This window comes from Budorcas taxicolor, chromosome 14 (assembly GCF_023091745.1).
Source record: "Budorcas taxicolor isolate Tak-1 chromosome 14, Takin1.1, whole genome shotgun sequence".
Classification (NCBI taxonomy): Eukaryota; Metazoa; Chordata; class Mammalia; order Artiodactyla; family Bovidae; genus Budorcas; species Budorcas taxicolor.
In genome coordinates, this window is record NC_068923.1 from 6144236 (window position 1) to 6167354 (window position 23119).

Below are 23119 nucleotides of genomic sequence, written 5' to 3' on the forward strand. Positions count from 1 at the left end.
TCCAGTTCTGTAGCCACTGCTGAGTTTTCTAAATGTGCTGGCATATTGAGTGCAATACTTTCACAGCATCATCTTTCAGGATTTGAAATAGCTCAACTGGAATTCCATCACCTCCACTAGCTTTGTTTGTAGTGATGCTTTTGAAAGCCCACTTGACTTCACATTCCAGGATGTCTGGCTCTAGATGAGTGATCACACCATCATGATTATCTGGGTTGTGAAGATCTTTTTTGTACAGTTCTTCTGCGTATTCTTGCCACCTCTTCTTAATATCTTCTGCTTCTGTTAGGTCCATACCATTTCTATCCTTTATCGAGCCCATCTTTGCCTGAAATGTTCCCTTGGTATCTCTAATTTTCTTGACGAGATCTCTATTCTTTGCCATTCTTTTTTTTTCCTCTATTTCTTTGCATTGATCGCTGAGGAAGGCTTTCTTATCACTTCTTGCTATTCTTTGGAACTCTGCATTCAGATGTTTATATCTTTTCTTTTCTCCTTTGCTTTTCGCTACCTGGAAAGCCCTTAACAATGACAGACTGGCTTTATAAGGAGACAAAGCCTTTATAAAGATTATTGAAAAGGGCCACTGGTTTAGAAAAATGAGAACCATACTCTAAAATTAGGTTCCAGCCATGCTCTACTGCAGAGCTAATCAGTTTTTTAGATAGGGCCAAACAAGTAAATATTTTCAGCTTTGAGGGCCAGCAAACTTATGTTGTAACCACCCAACTCTTCTAGTAAATGTGGAAGGTGCCACAGACAATTCATAAATGAATGGTCATGCAAGAAAACATTGTATTTAACTGTAGAAGAAAAAATATCTGATGTGACCAACATAGTGGCTCTTTCATTTAGTAAACAGTGTTTTGTATCAAACTCCCAATTTTCTGTACCAAACACTTCTTCATCTTCACAGAAGGTGATGCCAGGTACTCAGATATTCAAATAAAAACCTAAGGGTTGTTCCAGCTTTGCTTTATTCCTAAAACCATATATCAACACCTCCTCTCAATATTATCTCTAGCAAGTGTCTTAAGCCACCTCTCTTCCCTCTGTCCCCATTCCAGATCCCTCTTGAAGCCTCCAGTATCTCACCTGTAAAACTCTCATTGTTTGCAGAACACATGATCCTCTAGATAGAAAAGCCTAAAGATACCACCAGAAAATTACTAGAGCTAATCGATGAATAAAGTAAAGTTGCACGATATAAAATTAACATACAGAAATCCCTTGCATTCCTATAAACTAACCATGAGAAAACAGGAAAAGAAATTAAGGAAACTATCCCAATAATCACTGTCATGAAGAGAATAAAATACTTAGGAATAAATCTATCTAAAGAAACAAAAAACCTATATATAGAAAACCATAAAACACTGATGGAAGAAATCAAAGATGATACAGATGGAGAAATATACCATGTTCATGGATAGGAAGAATCAATATAGTGACAATGAGTATACTAACCAAAGCAATCTATAGATTCAATGCAATCCCTATCAAGCTACCAATGGTAATTTTTCACAGAACTAGAAAAAATAAATTCATAATTTGTAGGGAAATTAAAAAAAAATCTTGAATAGTCAAGCAATATTGAGAAAGAAGAAAGGAGGAATCAACCTGCCTGACTTCAGACTATACTAAAAAGCTACAGTCATCAAGACAGTATGGTACTGGACCAAACCAGAAATATAGATCAATGGAACAAAATAGAAAGCCCACGCACATATGGACAATATATCTTTAACAAAGGAGGCAAAAATATACAATGGAGAAAAGACAATCTCTTTAACAAGTGGTACTGGGAAAACTGGTCAACCACTTGTAAAAGAATGAAATTAGAACACTTTCTAACACCATGCACAAAAATAAACTCAAAATGGATTAAAGATCTAAATGTAGGACCAGAAACTATAAAACTCTTAGAGAAAAACAGAGGCAAAACATAAACTGACATAAATCACAGCAAGATCCTCTATGACCCACCTCTCAGAGTAATGGAAATAAAATAAAAAATAAACAAATGGGACGTAATTAACCTTAAAAGCTTTTGCACAACAAAGGAAACTATAAGCAAGGTGAGAAGACAGCCTTCAAAATGGGAGAAAATAATAGCAAACAAAGCAACTGACAAAGAATTAATCTCAAAAATATATAAGCAGCTCATGCAACTCAATACTAGAAAAAAGAAAGACCCAATAAAAAAATGGGCCAAAGAACTAAACAGACATTTCTCCAAAGAAGACGTATAGATGGCTAACAAACACATGAAAAGATGCTCAGCATCACTCATTATCAGACAAATGCAGATCAAAACCACAATGAGGTACCATCTCACACAAGTCAGAATGGCTCCTATTAAAAAGTCTACAAACAATAAATGCTGGAGAGGGTGCAGAGAAAAGGGATCGCTCTTACACTGTTGGTGGGAATGCAAACTAGTACAGCTACTATGGAGAAAAGTGTGGAAATTCCTTCAAAAACTGGAAACAGAACTGCCATAGGACATAGCAATCCCACTGCTGGGCATACATACCGAGGAAACCAGAAATGAAAGAGACACATGTACCCCAATGTTCATCGCAGCACTGTTCATAATAGCCAGGACATGGGAGCAACCTAGATGTCTACCAGCAGATGAATGGATAAGAAAGCTGTGGTACATATACACAATGGAATACTACTCAGCTATTAAAAAGAATGCATTTGAATCCGTTCTAATGGGGTGTATGAAACTGAAGCCTATTAAACAGAGTGAAGTAAGTCAGAAAGAAAAGCACCAATACAGTATACGAACGCATATATATGAAATTTAGAAAGATGGTAATGATAACCCTACGTGTGAGACAGCAAAAGAGACACAGATATATAGAACAGTCTTTTGGACTCTGTGGGAGAAGGTGAGGGTGGGATGATTTGAGAGAACAGCACTGAAACGTGTATTATATGTGAAATAGATGACCAGTCCCAGTTTGATACATGAAGCAGGGCACTCAAAGCCAGTGCACTTGGACAATCAGGAGGGATGGGGTGGGGAGGAAGAGAGATGGGGTTCAGGATGGAGGACACATAAGCACCCGTGGCTGATTGTTGCCAGTGTATGGCAAAAGCCACTAAAATACTGTAATATTTTCCAACTAAAATAAATAAAATTTTTTAAAAAGAAAGAAAAATGTAAATCAGAGCATGTTGTCCTCATACTGGGAGTAATTCAATGGCTCATCAGTGCTTTTAGAGTAAACCCACACCTACCCGATGGTCTTCTTGTAGCTGGCGCCTGCCTGTTTGTGAGTCATGACTAAAGCACCATCCACTCCTACCCCCTGGTCGGCTGCACACCGTTTTTCCTCTCCACCACAGGGCTCTTCCTCTCCACCTAGAAGATTCTTTCTCCTCTAATCCTTGAATCTCTGCTAAATCGTGCTTTCCTTAGCTCAGTCTACCTGAATGACCCCATCTAAAGAGGTTCAACTCCCCCATTTCCTATCTATCATATAACTTATTTATTTTTTATGGCTCTATTAACAGGTAACCTGGAGAAGGAAACGGCAATCTACTCCAGTATTCTTGCCTGGAGAATTCCATGGACAGGGGAGCCTGGTGGGCTACAGTCCATGGGATTGCAAAGAGTTGGACACAACTGGGCACACAGCACACTGACAGGTAAATATTACTCAGTTTTACAATTGATTCATTTATTATTTGCCTCCCACAGTAGACTATAAGCTCCCAAAGGAAAGGAAGTGTCTGTTTTACTGCTGTGTACCAGGATCCTAACATCTAGTAGCTTCTAAGCTACTAGATGTTTTTATGTTTTTAATAAATGAGGTGTTCCAAAGGCTCAGTAGCATGCACTGGAGTTTAATGTGATATCTTTGGGCCGTGAAGACAAATACACTTGGTTTTCCAATTACTTTGTGATCTTTGGCAAGTCATTTAATTTCTCTTGCTTTTGACCATCTGTAAAAAATCAATAACAATTCATGAGGATTAAGCCAAAGAGAGTTACCACTTTGCAACCTTTTGGCTAAGATCAAGTGAAGCCAAAGACAGCTCATTTTTTATACACAGTATGACATGACATATGCCAATTTCCTTCTGTCCTTCACCTCAACCATTCTGTACCTTGTGTAAAATACTGTGGAAGATCCAAAATTTTAAAAGAAAATAACTCTTATATAGAAAGAAACTACAATAAATGCTGGAGAGGCTGTGAAGAAAAGGGAACCCTCCTACACTGTTGATGGGAATATACATATTTACAATGTGTGCATATATATATATATATAAAACATATGTATGTTATATATATGTATAACTGAATCACTTTGATGTACATTTGAAACTAATATAACATTGTACACCAAGTATACTCTGTTAAAGTTTTTTTTTTAATGAATACGTAAGTTCTATATTTGTGAACATCATTTCTTTCTCTTCAAGCTCCAAAAAAAACTCTTTTGTTTTTGGATTGTGAAATCAAAAACCCAAAAATAATCCGTAAACAATAATATACTTTTACTCCTCATTTGCATGCATGCACAAATAAAAATGTACACTCTGAGAATGAATGCTCTATTTACTACAATAATCTATGTTATTAAAAACAGCATATAAACCAATTACTTCACCTATGCAGTCTAAATTATACTGCTCAATATTATACTTACTTTGCAATTAATAGATATTTTAGAAGTAAATATTATATACTTTAATATACTATGATATTTTTGAAATATTAAGGAGTATTAGAATAAGTTTTAAAGATGATTATCCTCTTTAATAAATACTAATATATTTTAGGGAATGTAAAAGAAAAAAATGAAGGAGTTAGAAAAAGTTAAAAGAAAATTAATCAGGCAATGAGTCTGGGGAAAGCAAACAGAAATTGTCTGGAAAAAAAGGAGGTAGAGATTAATGTTCTCAAATAATGAAGACCAGATGCTTCACAAGGAGGAAGGTTCATAATTCTAAAAATAATAAAGTAGCTCAAATGGATATCAAAGTTGGATATCATTAAAATGTTTTGTAGTGGCAAAGAAAATGTTTCAGTATCTTCATCTTAACTATATCTCCTTTTTAATAATTTCTATGTATCAAGCTTTATTTCAATTCAGAACATATATTTGGATATATAAGCTACTGTCCAATATAAATCATTCCTTTGTGAATTGTTAAGTCCCTGTTATAACATCCTACTTTGTGGTTATCAGCTACAATTTGAACAAAATATTGTTCAGCATAGAAAGTTATGTGGTTTTCAAAGCCTATTGCTATTGGGTTTTCAATTCAGTGTTAACTTTTCTTTAAAAATATCTTTAGTTTTTGATATAACTTTAAAGGAAAAGAAACACTAATTTTCCCCTAAGCCCAGAATATCTTAGAACATATACACACAAGCACATTCCTTCACATCTGCTCTCTCATATTCATAAGCCACAGACAAAAACAGAAGATAAAATCAAAGGGAACATATTAAACTAGCCACATGTCATTACTACCTTTCTAAAGTTAAAGTTCTTCCCATGAAAAATTTAAGTGAATAATTAATGCAAAAAAGTAGTTTTTGACTATTCAAAGACATCATTTAAGAATAAATGAGAACTAATTCACTTATGAATGCAGGAGGTTTTAACACTACAGAATTATTTAATGCATCTACAGAGATGGTTTATACAATTTTGCAAACAACAGGTGATGTATTACATGTTAAGGGACAGAAATTATAAAATTAAAGCTGAAGTGATTTGCCTCTAAAAATCATTTAGAAGAGCTAGGATTTGACTAATGAGAAATACATACATGGAAGAGAGGAGCTTCTTAAGATAGCGAAGTGCAAGTACCACTGAAATGTTTGTGGACCATTAGTGGCATTCTACTACAGAAGACAGCCCTAGAACAAACACACTTCCAAACAGACAGACATGACACCAGTGACTTTCCAGATTTAGTTATTGCATAAACCTGTAAATACAGGAATTGGTTGCCTTGTGAAGTAAACAGTATGTGTACTCTTGAGATTAAAAACAACTACAACCATTCATCTCTCAGTGGACATTTAGGTTGTTTTCATGTCCTGGCTATTGTAAGTAGTATGCAATGAACATCAGGGTTCGCACATGCTTATGTACTGTCGTTTTCTGAGGCTATATGCCCAAGCAGTGAGATTGCTGGGTCATATGGTAGCTTTAGTTTTTAAAAGAACTAACACAACATTGTAAAGCAATTATATTCCAAAAAGTGTTCATAAAACAAACAAAACAACAATCAAAAACTTAGAGTCTTAAAGAGTAGGTAGGTTGTAGAGCAATTATCCTTCAATTAAAAATAAATTTAAAAAAAGAGAGAGTAGGTGGGAACTTTAGAAGCTCCCTAGAGGAGCAGACTGTGCCTATGGGAGTGGAGTGACCTAACCAAAGTCCCACATTTCATCAGTATCAGAGCCCACACCCTGCTCTATCTTGTCCACTCCCACTTACTAAGGGCCTAAAGGTCTATTACATGCCAGATGATGTGTATATATGTGTGTGTACATATACATATGTATATATATAGATGTGTGTGTACCTGTGTACAGATATATATATTCATCTACATATCTTTAATTTTTACTGTAACTCTTCAGGAAAGAGACCATTACTTCTACTTTTGAAAGGAGCACGCTGAGGGGTTTGGAGAGGAAGTGACACAGAGAAGTTCAGCTAATTGTGACACAGCCAAGATTTGCAGCCAGTCAGGCTCCAAAGCCAGCAAGTCTTTCTCGGTAGAAAACAGCATCCCAGCATTCACTGAAATAAAGAGCATCAGTCTTTAATTTGGGTCAGAGTTCTCTGTCAGACTCAGATGACAACCTTTTTATTTTTATTTTTGGAATTCAGTGAAGGAAACAATGGAGACGAGGAACAATTTAGTAAATAACTCTTGGTCTGATCAAGTAAAATATTTGGAAAGGGGAAACCATAAAAAGAAAAAAATTTTTTAAATGAAAAAGGAATTTAGCACTTCTTTTCACTGGTTATTGTTGTAGAGGCAAACCAGTATTAGCCATAGAGATATGCAATTATTGCCATGGAGACAGTTAAAATAGGACTGTTTTTCATATTCACACAAACTCATAGTAACATCCTTCTAATTCAGTTGAACAGCAAAATCAGAAAGATGGCCTGTGTGTGACAAATTTAGTGATTCCAAATCCTTATTGCATAAACCAGCAGAGACCAGACATACACAAATGTTACTTTTAGTTAGCTTTAGGTTTTCTATTTCTATTCCAGTCTATAAATGAGCCTATCAGAGTCTGATGTTACTGTTTCAAACAGAAGAATGAAGTCAGACTGAGAAGACCTATCATTCCAGCATCATATATATATATCATATATATATATATATATATATATATATATATATATTCTTTTTCAAATCCTTTCGCCTTTAGTTATTGCAGAATGTTGAGCAGAGTTCCCTGTGCTCTACAGCAGGTCCTTGTTGGTTACCTATTTTACATACAGCAGTGTGCACATGTCCGTCTTTTAGAGGCAGTGTCTCAGGGCACTAGGAAGCCATTCCGTCTCCAGCATGGCCCTGTGCTAATCTGAAAGCCTTTCCCTGACTAGAATCTTCCCCCTGATCTCCAGCTGATGGACTGAAACAAAGCACTGATCCCTTTGGGCAAAGCTCTTTACAGCTTCCAGGGGGCACAAAAGGGCCAGCAACTTCTTTGCTAAAACTCATGTTCTTTACCAAGAACAGTTAAAATTCAAATCCAGAATGTTTGTGGTTAGGTCTAGGTGCCAACATGAGTGAAACCCAAGAAATCTCAGTCTCGTTCTCACCAGAGATCTTAATTTCTGAAACTGTGGCTTTCTGTCTCAGGGCAGCTTTTACCATCTGTGTCTAACACACAAAGATGTAGCCCAAGGACACACTTCTTCATCATCCCTGTAACATGCCTTTCATACTTTCAACTTTTTTTAAACATAATTTATTGAAGTGTAGTTGATTTAAAATGCCATATTAATTTCTTCTGTACAATCAAGTGACTAAGTTCTACATATATATGTATGCATATGTATATGTATATACATAAATTTACACTTACATATTCATATTTTCCATTAGAGATGATCACACCAAGCAAAGTCAGACAAAGACAAATATCACATGATGTCACTTACATGTGGAATCTAATATACAACACAAATTATCCTTTAGGCTTTAAACTCTGCTTTCACAGACACGCACAGCAATGCTAGAAGCCAGCTTGTCCTCTGCTTTTCCTGTTCCTGCTTCTACACTGCTGAGCATCCCTATGATCCTATATGTTGTACATTTAAAACTGAGCTTTGTATGACCTCATTAGATTTTTTCAGACAATGAGCATTTTCCCAGTAAATACGAAAATCCAAAAGAAATCCCAGGACTAGGCCAAAGATTTGGTCTTCATCTGGGCATTCTCTCCTGGACAGTTACTGAAGGGGTGGAGAATGAATGAATGACAAATAAGCTTACGAAATTTTCCCCAGCCAAGATATGTCATAAAAGATTCAGAGAAAAAGCATTATTCAAGCATCCTTTAAAATGTGCAACTGGTCAGAAAAACAATTTTGAATTTTCTAATAAAATAGAAATATATGAAAATGATACAGTAAAAGAATACAAATGTTAGGACTCATTTTACTTTGATGCATAATAGAGACTGTATGAGTAAGATTCCCCTAGAATCATATCAAAGGCTACACTGAAGTTCTTTATATAAAAGAAGTAGGTTAGAATGTGGTTGGCTGAGCAAGATAATGCAACCAATCCTTAACTTTCAATTACTAAGATGCCAAGGGATAAAAATGCATCCACTCTGAATGGGAAGCACTGATGAGATCACACTGCGTGGGTGCCCTTAACGCTCCGGTAACAAGGCTGCATTGGGAGCATTTGTGAAAGAGTTAATTTGGGAAGCACTCTAATACTAGGGATGCTTTACCAAAACATTTCCTGGAAAGCCTGAGGAATAAAAGTAGAAACAAACTAACAAAACCATTTTCCTATGCATGGTACTCAAATGGCTCCACTGAAAAGAGTTCTTTAGAATAACAGTCACTTTATGGCTAGGGAATTCTCATTAAAATGTGTAGTCAGATAATGTATATATAAGGTATTATAAGAAAGGAGATATGCCAAAGTAGCAACATGCTGACTCTCTATTCTTTCTTCTTGAATATATACATCTTGTTAATAGTCTTTTGGAGTAGGGTAGGGATGGTTTGGGAGTTTGGGATTAGTACATACAAACTATCATATATAGGATGGATAAACAACAAGGTCCTACTATATACCACAGGTAGCTATATTCAATATCATGTAATAAACCATAATAGAAAAGATTCTATTCTTTCTTAATGGTAAATTGAACCAGGATAAAGAACAGGTATGACAAACTGAGACAGTGTATTAAAAAGCAGAGACATCACTTCTACAACAAAGGTCCATATAGTAAAAGCTATGGTTTTTCCAGTAGTCATGTATGGATGTGAGAGTTGTAATACAAAGAAAGCTGAGCACTGAAGAACTGACACTTTTGAATTGTGGTGTTGGAGAAGACTCTTGAGAGTCCCTTGGACAAACAAGGAGATCAAAGAGTCAATCTTAAAGGAAAGGAGTCAATCTTAAAGGAAATCAATCCTGAATATTCATTGGAAGGACTGATGCTGAAGCGGAAGCTCCAATACTTTGGCCACCTGATGTGAAGAGCTGACTCACTGGAAAAGACCCTGATCCTGGGAAAGACTGAAGGCAGGAGGAGAAGGGGTGACAGAGGATGAGATGTTTGGATAGCATCATCGACTCAATGGACATGAGTTTGAGCAAGCTAAGGGAGAGAGTGAAAGAGAAGCCTTTCGTGCTGCAGTCCAATGGTGTCCCAAAGAGTTGCACACGACTTAGCCACTGAACAACAACAAAAGTAACAGACGCTATTAAGATCAGGAGACCACATGAGAGATTTATAGCATAGCAGTAGTCAGGACTAGAGCTAAGAGTTGGCACAGCACAGGGACACTGGAGAAAACGTTTAGGATATCTGGGTTACTTGAAATGAGAAAGAATAGTTATTAACAAGGTTTTCTAGTTTGAGTTTTTTCAGGGACAAGAAACATTTTAAAATGAATTCATGAGTATGGATATATAAAACAGATCAGATAGATAAACCTGGAACTATGTAACTATTATTATATGTAACTATGTAACTATGATGTAACTATTTTCACCTCAGTTAACTTATAAAAGAATACAGTTCTACTGTTAATTTGAAACACAATCACATGATAAGAATTTTCTGTGTTAAGGTCCACAGTTATAATTATGAGAGCATTACTACTAGAAAATAATATTTTTTATTTGGAGAGAAAAAAAGTGCCTTGCAAAGACCTTTCCAACTCAGATAATAAACTTACTTATTTTTTATGTTCCAAAAAACTTTTTAAAATTACAAAGTACTTGAAGTAAGATGGACTAACAAGTTTATGGCTGGACTTAGTTGATTCATAAGTGTTCTTTCATTCTTGAGGTCCCGTGACTTTATGAACAGAAGAGAAAAATACAAAAATGGTAGGAAAGGTAGAATTTATTTAATATGTTACCTGGCAACTCAATCTGACAGCTTTAAAAAGTCATCTTAAGGAACAGCTTCATTCTAGATTTTGACCAAGGAGTCAGAGGTGGTAATGATGACAGGATGCTGATGGCTTCAATGGGTAAAGCTGCTTAAACTGTAAGAGCAAGTATCTGTGTCGGCCTCAGGAAGCAAGAGTACGTGCAAAAGAAACAGCATGGCAGCTAAACAACCTCTATTATATATCTGAAATTTGCTAAGAGAGTGGATCCTAAAAGTTCTAGTCTCACACACACACACAAATTGCAACTGTGGTCATGAATGTTAACTGAAATGATTACCTTAATCATTTCATAATAAATACATATATCAAATCATTATGTTGTATACCTCCAACTGATACAATGTTATAAGTCAACTACATCTCAATGAAAAGAATTTAGGAAAAAATAAACCAAACAACTTATTTTGGATCCTCAACTGTAGAGACATTTACATGGTCATTGAAGTAAGTTTTAGATGTTTGGTTATAGTATACAGATTTGGAAATCAACTTGTCTTATTTTTGTTTTTGGGTTCTTGGAGACATAATGGAGACGTTTCCTTGACTGTATCTGTCACACCCTATTTCTGTCAGGACACTTGGTCAGATCAACCACTGAAATACCTCCAGCATCTGACTTCTTGCATTATTTCCACTGGCATCAGGTCCAAAGCACAGAGCTCTCTTGCCTGGCCTATTACAATAATTACCCTCCCATCTCTGCATGTCCATTCATAACCTCGACTGTCTCCATAAGTCAGAAGGGTCCTTTCCGGACAGGCATCAATCTGGTCTGGTTCTTCGGCTCAGATTCTTTGGTGGTTTTGCATCTAGTTCAGACTTACGGTCAAAAGCCCTCCAGGGTCTGGTCCTCAGCCCCTTTCTGACTCCAGCTCCTCCACGGCCCCTCTGTCAGCCACCCCCCCATCACTGGCCTCCTTCAGGCTCCTAAGATGTCGAGCAGAAGGACACATCAGGGCGTCTGTACTTATTCCTTCTGCTGGAAATGTTCTGTCACTACAGGTCACCACGCCTCAGACACTCAGGGCATCTCTTCAATTAGCACTTCTCCACCGTCCACCCTCTCCTCTCTCCCCTTTCTGACCCATCCTGATGGATTCCTTTACTTGTCTTCATATCACTTAGTATCACTGGGCATGTTAGGCGGTGCTTGATTGACCTCTGTCTCTGTTATAAAACACAGGTTCCACAGAACAACAGCTTCATCTGGTCTGTTCACTGAGAAATCCCCAGAACCTAGAACAGAACCTGACACTCTCTTAATGCCAACTAAATCTACGAGTTATTGCCAAATTAGTATACTGACACTAGAGAGCATCTGAAGGGGTTTCAGTTGGGTTGAAAGGAGAGCATGAAATCCCCAGGAGGAGTAGGTCTTTCCTGTCACTAGAAGCATCAGGTATGACCTTTTCTCAGCAGCCTCCCCAGACACTCACCCCCAACCATTTGTAATAATTGGATCATAGAAAATGCAATAAGGTAATTCCTATTAAATGAGAAATTATTCAAAGAACTCAATGCTGCATATCATTCCAAACCATAGTTTTAAAAACAATGTTTGAACTATCTATTTTCTCAAGGAAACTGGTATGTTAGCATCATTAAAACAAACAAACAAACAAAAAAAGACAAGTATTTTTAGTTTGTTCTTTCTGACCTAAAGAAACATATACCACATGCTTCACATGTCTAGCAAGAAAAAGTGTAGTGAGCCAGGCAGATGAGGTAGAATCTGACGCTTTCAGACTCAAGTCTAGCTGACAACCTACATCAGGTGCTACAGATAAACAACCAAAAAGATGTTAAATTATGCATTTTTCAGGCTTGGTGTCAACTGACTACAGGCATCTGTTTTTCAAAAAAAGAAAGCGAAACAAGTGATGGAGATGTACAAACAACACATGGAAACAGTGACGGGAAAATAAACCGAGAAAGAGAAGCCACTTTATTTTTATAATTACATCATCAGATTGAAGGTGGGTTTCTCAATGGAAGAACAAGATAGTCTACGAAAGAAATGATGAAACTTATCTGTGAGTATAAGAAGTAACACAGATGTGATGATGATGAGACAGCATTGTGGAGAGAAAGGAGATGCCAAAATTGTATTATGCCATCCTTGAGACTGAATTTGGATTCGATTCCAGAAAATATCAAGTGTGAATGCTCATTAGGAAAAGCCCAGTGTCTCGTATTTCTAAACCAAGAACAGACAGCAATATCTAGCTTGGCAAAGAAAAGTGTCTTAACGTTAATGTTTTAAAGGCATTGGCCTTATTGGATTAACAAGGGACAATGGAAACTATACTTTTCAGAATATTCTCTTAGGGTGTATATAGGAGTGACTTCTGAAATTCCTTAATAAAGCTAATAATTATAACATATATTTTGAGACTTTTTAGCCTAATAATATTCCTTTTTTATTTGATATTGCCAACTTTGAATAGTTTTGAAAGAATAGCTGTGAGACAGCGGTAAGTAACATTGATCTGTGCAAAGTAAATCCTTAGAGACAACTGTATCAGAATGTTAAGGGTGAATCCATTTCCAAGCTAAAGAGCTTGGAAATATAGTTCTTGTTCATTGGGTATGCACTTTTCCTGTAAAACTGTTATGTTACACCATCAGCTATCAGGCAAGATGTTTCTTAACTCTACTGTTCTGAACTTTATTAGCAATTCATATTAACTACAGTATTCATTTTGACATGTTCTCTGTCTCCTGTTGATTACATGACATTGATTTTCTACTGTCTTATTCTGGAACATTTTATACTGACTATCTCTTACTATTCTTATTCTGACACCAGCAACCATTCTTTGTTTTTTTATTTTCCCCGTCGACATTGATTTCTGTTTAATAACTTATATGATTTCCTTCCAGTAAAATGTGTAAATCTTATCTGAACATAAAGTATATTTCTTAACCTGGTTTATTACTATACCTACTTTTCCAGGTGACAATATATTCTAGAGATCTCTCCATACTCATACATAGAGAAAATTTTTATTTGGATATAATTGAAATATAACATTAGCTTCAAGTGCACAACATAATGATTCAATATTTTTATATTTAGTGAAATGATGACCACAATAAGCATAGTTAACATCCATCACCACACATAGTCAGTAGTACTCTTTCTGGAGAATCCCATGGACAAAGGAGCCTGGAAGCCTACTCTCCATAGGGTTGCAAAGAGTTGGACATGGCTGAAGCAACTCAGCACACACGTGCACACACAGGCATCATCTTCCTTCCTACCCTCTTCTTCCTGTTCTGAGAATTGAAAAAGCTTCTTTGGCCTCAACTATCACTCCTCAACATTCAAAAAACTAAGATCATGGCATCTGGTCCCATCACTTCATGGGAAATAGATGGGGAAACAGTGGAAACAGTGTCAGACTTTATTTTTGGGGGCTTCAAAATCACTGCAGATGGTGACTGCAGCCATCAAATTAAAAGACATTTACTCTTTGGAAGAAAAGTTATGACCAACCTAGATAGCATATTCAAAAGCAGAGACATTGCTTTGCCAACAGAGGTCCATCTAGTCAAGGCTATGGTTTTCCCAGTGGTCATGTATGTGAGAGTTGGACTATGAAGAAAGCTGAGTGCCAAAGAATTCGATGCTTTTGAACTGTGGTGTTGGAGAAGACTCTTGAGAGTCCCTTGGACTGCAAGGAGATCCAACCAGTCCATTCTGAAGGACATCAGCCCTGGGTGTTCTTTGGAACGAATGATACCAAAGCTGAAACTCCAGTACTTTGGCCACCTCATGCGAAGAGCTGACTCATTGGAAAAGACTCTGATGCTGGGAGGGATTGGGCGCACGAGGAAAAGGGGAAGACAGAGGATGAGATGGCATCACCAACTCGATGGACGTGAGTCTGAGTGAACTCCAGGAGATGGTGATGGACAGGGAGGCCTGGTGTGCTGCGATTCATGGGGACGCAGAGTCAGACATGACTGAGCAACTGATCTGATCTGATCTGCTCACTTCTCTGCAGTTGACTACCAAGCATATATAATAACTGTTGCTGCTTCTCTACCGATGCCTAAGACTGTTAAGTAGAAAGTTAGGCATGAGCAAGGAGGGGTAGCCTCCCAGATTCAAGCTGATCTTTAAACCCCATCTCAGACAGGTCCCAGTGCAGTCCAGGAGAGCTCACAGATATGCTACAAAATAACCAGAGACTGTTCCAACTCAGGTACAGGTGCCCTAGGCACACAATGGATACAATCTAACCACAGGGCCTTCTCCAACTCCTGGACATGTGCTGCTGTGTTCTCCCAGTGACCTTTGCCAGGATCCCATTAAGCATTCATAAATATTCTATATATACATATATCTTATATGACAGACTGAATTACGGGAAAAGCATGCACAACAGAGCCTGTTGTTATGTAGCTTGTAACTGTCAATCCAAATGGTCAGTCCACACCTGCCTAGATGAATATGTAAAAGCCCTCTCTTGAAAACCCCCACACCTCATCCTTCTGAAGCCAGTGCCTCTCTTGGCTTGGCCCGCCTCTCCCTTGAGGTGTTCTTTCTATTCTTTCCTTAATAAACTTGTTTTTGCCACATGTAAGACCTCAGATTCTTTGCGTCCTTACCAAGAGCCAAGATCCACAAAGGAGGATCCTCTTTGACATTCCTAAAACTGGCAACAAGACTAAATTTTATTTTTCACTGGAGAGGTACATTTGCATTTAAACACTAATGTAAAAGACATTCTCAAATATTTGTTGAATGAATAGGATTCCAGTTCCTTCCTTCTTTATGACACTTCATTCAGTTATGGAATGCCATCATTTCTACCTTCAGAGTCCCAAACCAGTGACCACGTTTTGGGTTCTATTCTATGATCAACTCTTAATTATCTCCTGCATGGAGAGATTATAAAATAATATTATTTAAAAGGATATTATAAAAAACCTTCTAGTCTTCAAGTCATTCTCAATTTCAACAAATTCTATTGCTGCTGTAACTGGTGTCTCTCCAGGGCACAACTCTTGCATCTGGCCGAGCCTCAGGAGCTCCCTATTCTCTTCAGAACCAGAAACTGTCTTACACCAGGCCTCAGCAGGCCTCTCCAACTTAGTCTCATTTCCTTGACTTCCGTAAATGGGCATCTTTATCAAAATAGACCACTTAGCCTCTAAACACTATCTCAACTTTGAGAACTCTATTCTGTTTTCACTAGAAGAACATTCTGGAATGTCACCACCTCCTTGCCACTCACTGTCCCTCAGATTGCTACCCTGTCAACAATCCAGCCATCCTTCATGGTATACTTTAAATGATTCTTTCTTTAAGAAAATTTTCCAATTCTTGGCGTGGAACAGCATCTCTAGGAATGAATCTCTGTAACGTTTGGTTTACAAGACACCACATACCAATGTATACTTGGTATTTTGTTCATCTATGAAATCCTTTTAGGGGCACAACTAGACTGTAATATCCTTGTAAGATCATTCATACATTTTAATGACATGGATCACTGAGGAAAGGCTTTGCTTAAGAGATAAATTCTTTTCATTTTTAATTGAACACAGTCAGTAGACTGCAACATGCCTCACATCACTGATCATTGAATTCAGTTTCATGAACACAATTCAGGTTTTAAGTTCAAAATTAAAACAAGTAATTTCTAAAGAATAGGGTATTCTTACCAATAAATAAGGCAAACACAAGATGTTCCTTGAAGTGATTATGGAAATGACTAAAAATATAACAGGAAACTATAAAGCAGTCTGCAGTGACTTGCATGCAGAAAGTGAAGAGGAACTAAAGAGCTTCTTGATGAAAGTGAAAGAGGAGAGAGAAAAAGTTGACTTAAAGCTCAACATTCAGAAAACTAAGATCATGGCATCTGGCCCCATCACTTCATGGGAAATAAATGGGGAAACAGTGGAAACAGTGTCAGACTTTATTTTGGGGGGCTCCAAAATCACTGCAGATGGTGACTGTAGCCATGAAATTAAAAGACGCTTACTCCTTGGAAGGACAGTTATGACCAACCAAGATAGCATATTCATGATTTGATGCTTTTGAACTGTGGTGTTAGAAAATACTCTTGAGAGTCCCTTGGACTGCAAGGAGATCCAACCAATCCATTCTGAAGATCAGTCCTGAGTGTTCATTGGAAGGAATGATGCTAAAGCTGAAGCTCCAGTACTTTGGCCACCTCATGCGAAGAGTTGACTCACTGGAAAAGACTCTGATGCTGGGAGGGATTGGGGGCAGGAGGAGAAGGGGACGACAGAGGATGAGATGGTTGGATGGCATCACCAACTCGATGGACATGGATTTGGGTGGACTCTGGGTGTTGGTTTTGGACAGGGAGGCCTGGCGTGCTGCAAATTCATGGGGTCGCAAGGAGTTGGATCCGACTGAGCGGCTGAACTGAGCTGAACTGAACTGAGAGCAGCTGGAACGCACGCACTTGCCCTCTCACTCTGGTCATGTGAGGCTGCACACGCCCTGTTCTGTCTGGGACTGCAAACAGTGTCCCATCTCCTGCTCAGTGACTGGCTTTATGCTACTGGCTCCAAGAATTCTAAATAGTTCTGAGCCATGAGTTTGACTTTCATCCCCAAATTCTATTTTCTACTATAATAAATATGCAAATGTTAAAAGAATGGACAGTTTCAAGAGAGAATGGTGAACAAGGCACAGGGGACCTGAGGCTGAAGTATGAGGAGAGGTTTGATTTGGCCATAGGGAGATTCCAGAAGGTTTTTCTGAGAGGCATTTCAGGAAAGTGATGAAACATGGGGCGGAAAGGAAGAAAGGAGAAAATGTTTGAAGACAAAGGGTAAAAAGTCAGTTTAAATTCCTCAAGGCATATTTTTCTTGAACAAAAACAACTTTAATGCAAATAATAGTAAGATATAGCCACACTGAGGTAACTGATAATAATATTTTTAAAAATATATTTAAAACTTCAGATTTTTACTCAAAAAAATCAATAACTTACCTATTCAGTATATTTAGAACATATACAGTATATTTAGAATATAACAGTTTAATAAACTGAGGCATACTGAAATTTAAGTCTCTCTGTAGACATCAATATTTCATATTCATTCATTTATTCAGTAATTACATAAGCTATTTAATCGTGTTTACTAATTGCTCACTAAATTTTATTCATTACAACTTATCATTTGTCTATTTTAATGTCATACTCACACATGACATACAAAAAATATTCAATTACCTTATAAATTCATTGGCTTGTTTAACATCTTTGTTCTTGGAATATTTTTCCCGTCTTATGTTAATAAACTTCTTCTTGAGGTCACAAGTCTTTTGAGAAAGTGATCAGGGCAAGGGACCTGTTCCCACAGTAAACATGCTACATTTATACGAAAAAGTTCACAGATTTTTGGCATGTAAGAGCATTTCAGTTATCAAACATTGATACAGGTAGGGACACTTTTCAGATAAAAGGAGCTTCAAAAGTTTTCATGTGAATTATTTCAGAAGAAAGTCTAAATCTTTCTAAGACATGTCAGTCATTTTCCTGCCATCTTAATCTATTACAGGAACTTTTATTCTGATAAACAGTGCTGCTCCCACAGGCAGTATCGGCTCCACCCTGCTAATTTCTTTCAGAGCTTCTTTTTCATCATCTCAGCTATTCCATTTACTATGCATGTGATTCTAACAGCACCATCTCTGCTCCTAAACCCTTATACCTAAACCGGGAACCAGGAAAAACAGAAATACTGAACCTATATTTAACGTTGAAATAAACTAAGCTATCAGCAAGGTTCTGAGACTCTTAATCATATGGTCTTTCTTTTATATGTGGTTATTTAACTCTTTTTTTTTCCCTCAAAAGCTTATCTCTATTCCCAGAAAAGTGAGGAGGCTGTGCATACTGGCTTTATTTAAAAAAAAAAATTGTAATCTCTGAAAACATGATGATCTTTTAAACTTCTTTGTGGCGTCTTACTCTAACACACTAAACAAGAATAGCCAGAGGAATAAGCAAACTTTATTAATTACTACTTTATTTTTCACTAACATGCTGTGTGTGTGTTTGGAGGCTTGCTGGCATGTGTGTTTAAGTTTCATGTTGAATAATTAATATTTGGACTTAGGATATAAAATGAATGCTAACTCACACATTTCACAATTTGTCACTGCAAATTATTCTCTCTGGTGTCCTTGTTGTAAAACATTGGACATACCTGATAAGATAGTATTGTCATGTTTTATTTATATAGTAGTATCAAATATGATAACATGAAGAATATGAATAGTAAGTAATTATTATTGGTATCCTCCAACTTGATATAACTGGGTTGTGATGGCTAATTTTATGTGTCAACTTGACTGGGCTAAGGGATGCCCAGGTGGTTGGTCAAACAACATTTCTGGGTGTGTCTGTATGTGTATTTCTGAAACAGACTAGCATTTGAATCAGCAGACTAAGTATAGATCTCCCTTACCAATGCAGGTGGGCATCATACCATCCACTGAGGGCCTGAACAGAACAAAAATGCAGAGGAAGGGAGAATGTGCTTTCTGTTTAAGCAGGAACATTCATCATCTCCTACCGTTAGACTCCAGCACTCCTGATTCCCAGGTCTCTAAATTCAAACTGGGACTTACACCATTGGCTTTCTTGGCTCTGAAGCCTTCAGGTTTGGACTAGAACAACACCGTCATCTTTCCTGGCTTCCGGCTTGCTCAGAACTTCTCAACCTCTGAAACTGCATAAACCAGTCTCCCAAAATAAATCTATTTCCATGTATCTACATATATTCTACTGATTCTGTTTCTCTGGAGAATTCTCGCTAATATATGGATATTCTTTGGAAAAATCTTAAATATTATTGAGGATAACCTTCTTCTGGTCATCAAACAACAGTAAGTCAGTTCCTGTGCTAGTATTTGGAACAATAACAATGAATAAAATCTCTTCTGGCTAGTGTAATAATTGGGGGATATTTAGGCACAGGACATAACCTTTTCTTATATGGACAGTCAGTGCTGCATAAGCGAGCAGAAGGCCAGACAACCACACTGTCCTTACACAAGGCTGAAGGCAATATAGGACGATATTGGTTTTATTTGCAACATTAAACTGCTTTGAGTTACCAAGCTTAATATACTTCTTTAATAATGATAAAGGAAGTAGGCGAATGTAGGTAAAGCTTAATTTTAATACAAAAAATACACAAAGTTTTCAAAAATCTATTTGGGAAGTCAAAAGAAAGGTAAAGAGGAATAAACATCTGCAATTGATGGCTATTTTTGGAATTTTTGTTGTAAACAATACAAGTAACACAGGGAATTTGACATGCTACTATTCAAACAGCCTAGTTACTAGACTCTAAGACTGGCTCTATTTTTTAAAGTTTTCTTCCAAACACATTTTGAACCAGTGCCATGTTTTGATCTGATAATACTTTTAGTCAGTAATGCATTTTAGAATTAGATGTTAACATTTACAAAAATCAAGAAAACAATAGCTCTTTGCTTTTACCCTTTATTTTTTTTTCTTTGTAAATTAGTTTGCAAATTGTCCAATTTTGCATAGCACACTTCCTGGTTCCTTCCTCCCCTCAAAAGTCACAGTCCTTTAGATGAATGGTTCCATCTTGAGTGATCGGCAACCCCAAAATCTCTGGAGGGTTTTCCTTTCATGTGCCCCCAATTCACAAACCAACATGTCACCCCCTTTTCCCAGAGACATTACCTTTCCTCTCTTTGCCCAGACACTTTTGAATGGATATTTAATTTGAATTTTCTCTCATTTCTGAATTCAACTTACTGAAAAGATACTATTTTCAGTCATTTTTTTTTTTTCTCATTGCTCATAGCAAAGACTGCTCCCTTCATCCTTGAACCAGCACAAGATGCTAGACATGCACTCTGGGGAGAAGTCTGGGGTCTCCACCACCTCCAGAAAGTGGACTAAGACATAAGTCTAACTCATAAGACATAAGTCTAAGCCTGGGTTCGATTCCAGGGTCGGGAAGATCCCCTGGAGGAGGAAATGCCAACCCACTCCAGTATTCTTGCCTGGAAAATTCCATGGACAGAGGAACCTGGCAGGCTACAGTCCAAGATATCACAAGAGTCAGACGAGACTGAGCAACTAACACTTTCAGTTTCTTTCTAACTCATAAAACCTTGAGCTGCATAAAGATGGCCTAAGGGCAGGGAACCCTCTCCAGACCTTTGAGTACTCCACTATACAGGTTCTTCTCAACTGAAGAATACTCCCGGTAGTCAACCATCCATACCTGTTACAAGTTGAGGCTACCCTGCTGGAAGATATCTCAGAGTCAAATGAGTCCCTGTAGTTCTAAGGAACCTTCAAGTATAGAATGAACCACCATGCCATAACCATAAGGAAGTTATGTTCTATATCAGTTGAACTCCCCTAGTTAATCCCTCTACTAAGTTAGGTCTCTTTCTGATCTGCAAACTAAAACTTACAAAGCTTATGAATATGAATGTGAGGTAAGATATATGGATTTAAGCACATCATTACCTACAGTCAGGGGTCTTTATGTGAAGACTGCAAAAACATGACAAGTGAAAGAAAACGAGAGTCCCAGTAACATCATGAGAGGAATCTTTAAAGAAACAAAACTGTAAACAGTGCTGCGATGAACACTTGGGTACACGTGTCTCTTTCAATTCTGATTTCCTTGGTGTTATGCCCAGCAGTGGGATTGCTGGGTCTTATGGCAGTTCTATTTCCAGTTTGTTTGTTTGTTTTTTTTCCAGTTTTTTAAGAAACCTTTAAGCCAAGACAAGGAAGCAACCTAGATGTCCATCAGCAGACAAATGGATAAGAAAGCTGTGGTACATATACACAATGGAATATTACTCAGCCATTAAAAAGAATCCACTTGAATCAGTTCTAATGAGGTGGATGAAACTGGAGCCTATTATACAGAGTGAAGTAAGCCAGAAAGAAAAACACCAATACAATATACCAATACATGTATATGGAATTTAGAAAGATGGTAACAATAACCCTATATGTGAGACAGCAAAAGAGACACAGATGTATACAAGAGTCTTTGGGATTCTGTGGAAGAAGGCGAGGGTAGGATGATCTGAGAGAATAGCATTGAAACACGTAAATTATCTTATGTGAAACAGATTTCCAGTCCAGGTTCGATACATGAGACAGGGTGCCTGGGGCTGGTGCACTGGGATGACCCAGAGGGATGGGATAGGGAGGGAGGTGGGAGGGGGGCTCAGGATGGGGAACACATGTACACTCATGGCTGATTCATGTGAATGTATGGCAAAAACCACTACAATACTGTAAAGTAATTAGTCTCCAATTAAAAAAAAAAAAGAAACAGAACTATAAACCTGTATTCACTCAATGCATATACTATTTAGGAAGAATATTTCTTTGCTCTTGCAGTTTTTCTTTTAACCACAAAGAGAAATGTGCCATTCAGTTAACATAATTGCTGGAGGCAGCAGCAGCAAACGGACCTGCGGTTTTGCTTCTCAGTGTAATGTCTCCTTATGGAAGACAGTGTTGTAGGTGGCTAAAGGAGGAAAGATGCTACAATTTTACCTACGCTAACATTATGGATCTACTACAGAGGGATCTGAGAGATACATGGTGTCCAAGGACTCACTCAAGAAAACTTTAGTGGCAGCAGCATTGTGACAACGACCCCTAAAGGTCTCTCAAATGTCATCCCACCCCCATGGAGATTGAGCACTCCCATGGGACACCCAGCAAGACAGTGGCTCCTCATCTTTGAGAACAGTGTTCAGAAGCCCACGAAGGTTTATTCTTTATATAATCACACAGCATATACTATATATTTTCAACATGAGATTGGACAGTAATAAATGCTTGGTATATTTCTGTGCAGATAAATACAAGTAGGCCTATGTAAATGTATACATACACACATATGCATGCAAGTGTGTGTGTGTATGTGTGTATAACACATATGTTGTTTCGCCCATAGAAAAATCAGACACAAAGTATCCATAATACATTATCCACATTACTCAAAGATATAGCAATGGGTATGACACTTAGAAATATATGGCTCAGATACCTGCAATGATTTTTTAAAATTTCAGTAAGATTTTGGGAAAACATCCTATTTCTTACCTACATTTCCAGTCATTAAGTATGAATTCTGAAAGTCCATCATCCCCATTCCAACAATGTGTATAAAATCTTCAATCACCTGCATTAACTCTATCGAGCCTGGATAAATCTACAAAAGTAAACAAAGGTTAGATGGAATAAAAAAAATCTACATAACATAAAACATAACTCGAGTCAAAAAATGATACATGAAATCATAAATCAGCTCTGATTTATTTGAACACGTTTCTACAACTAGCAAAGCTGTAATTTTTGTTACTTAAATTTATGTTTATTAATTTTATTTATTAATTTTTAAACCATCTAATAGTTGTATTTCTTGAA

At 37.3% G+C, this 23119-nt stretch overlaps 1 protein-coding gene across 1 annotated transcript in view; it reads right to left on the reverse strand.

The window, feature by feature from the left end:
- The window catches only part of ADGRB3 (adhesion G protein-coupled receptor B3), an 881864-nt gene that overhangs the window by 417388 nt on the left and 441357 nt on the right, over positions 1-23119 (reverse strand). Inside the window, exon 11 of the mRNA XM_052651548.1 lies at positions 22796-22904. Within this exon, the coding sequence (XP_052507508.1) occupies positions 22796-22904 (109 nt within the window). The remainder of the gene's footprint in view (positions 1-22795; positions 22905-23119) is intronic.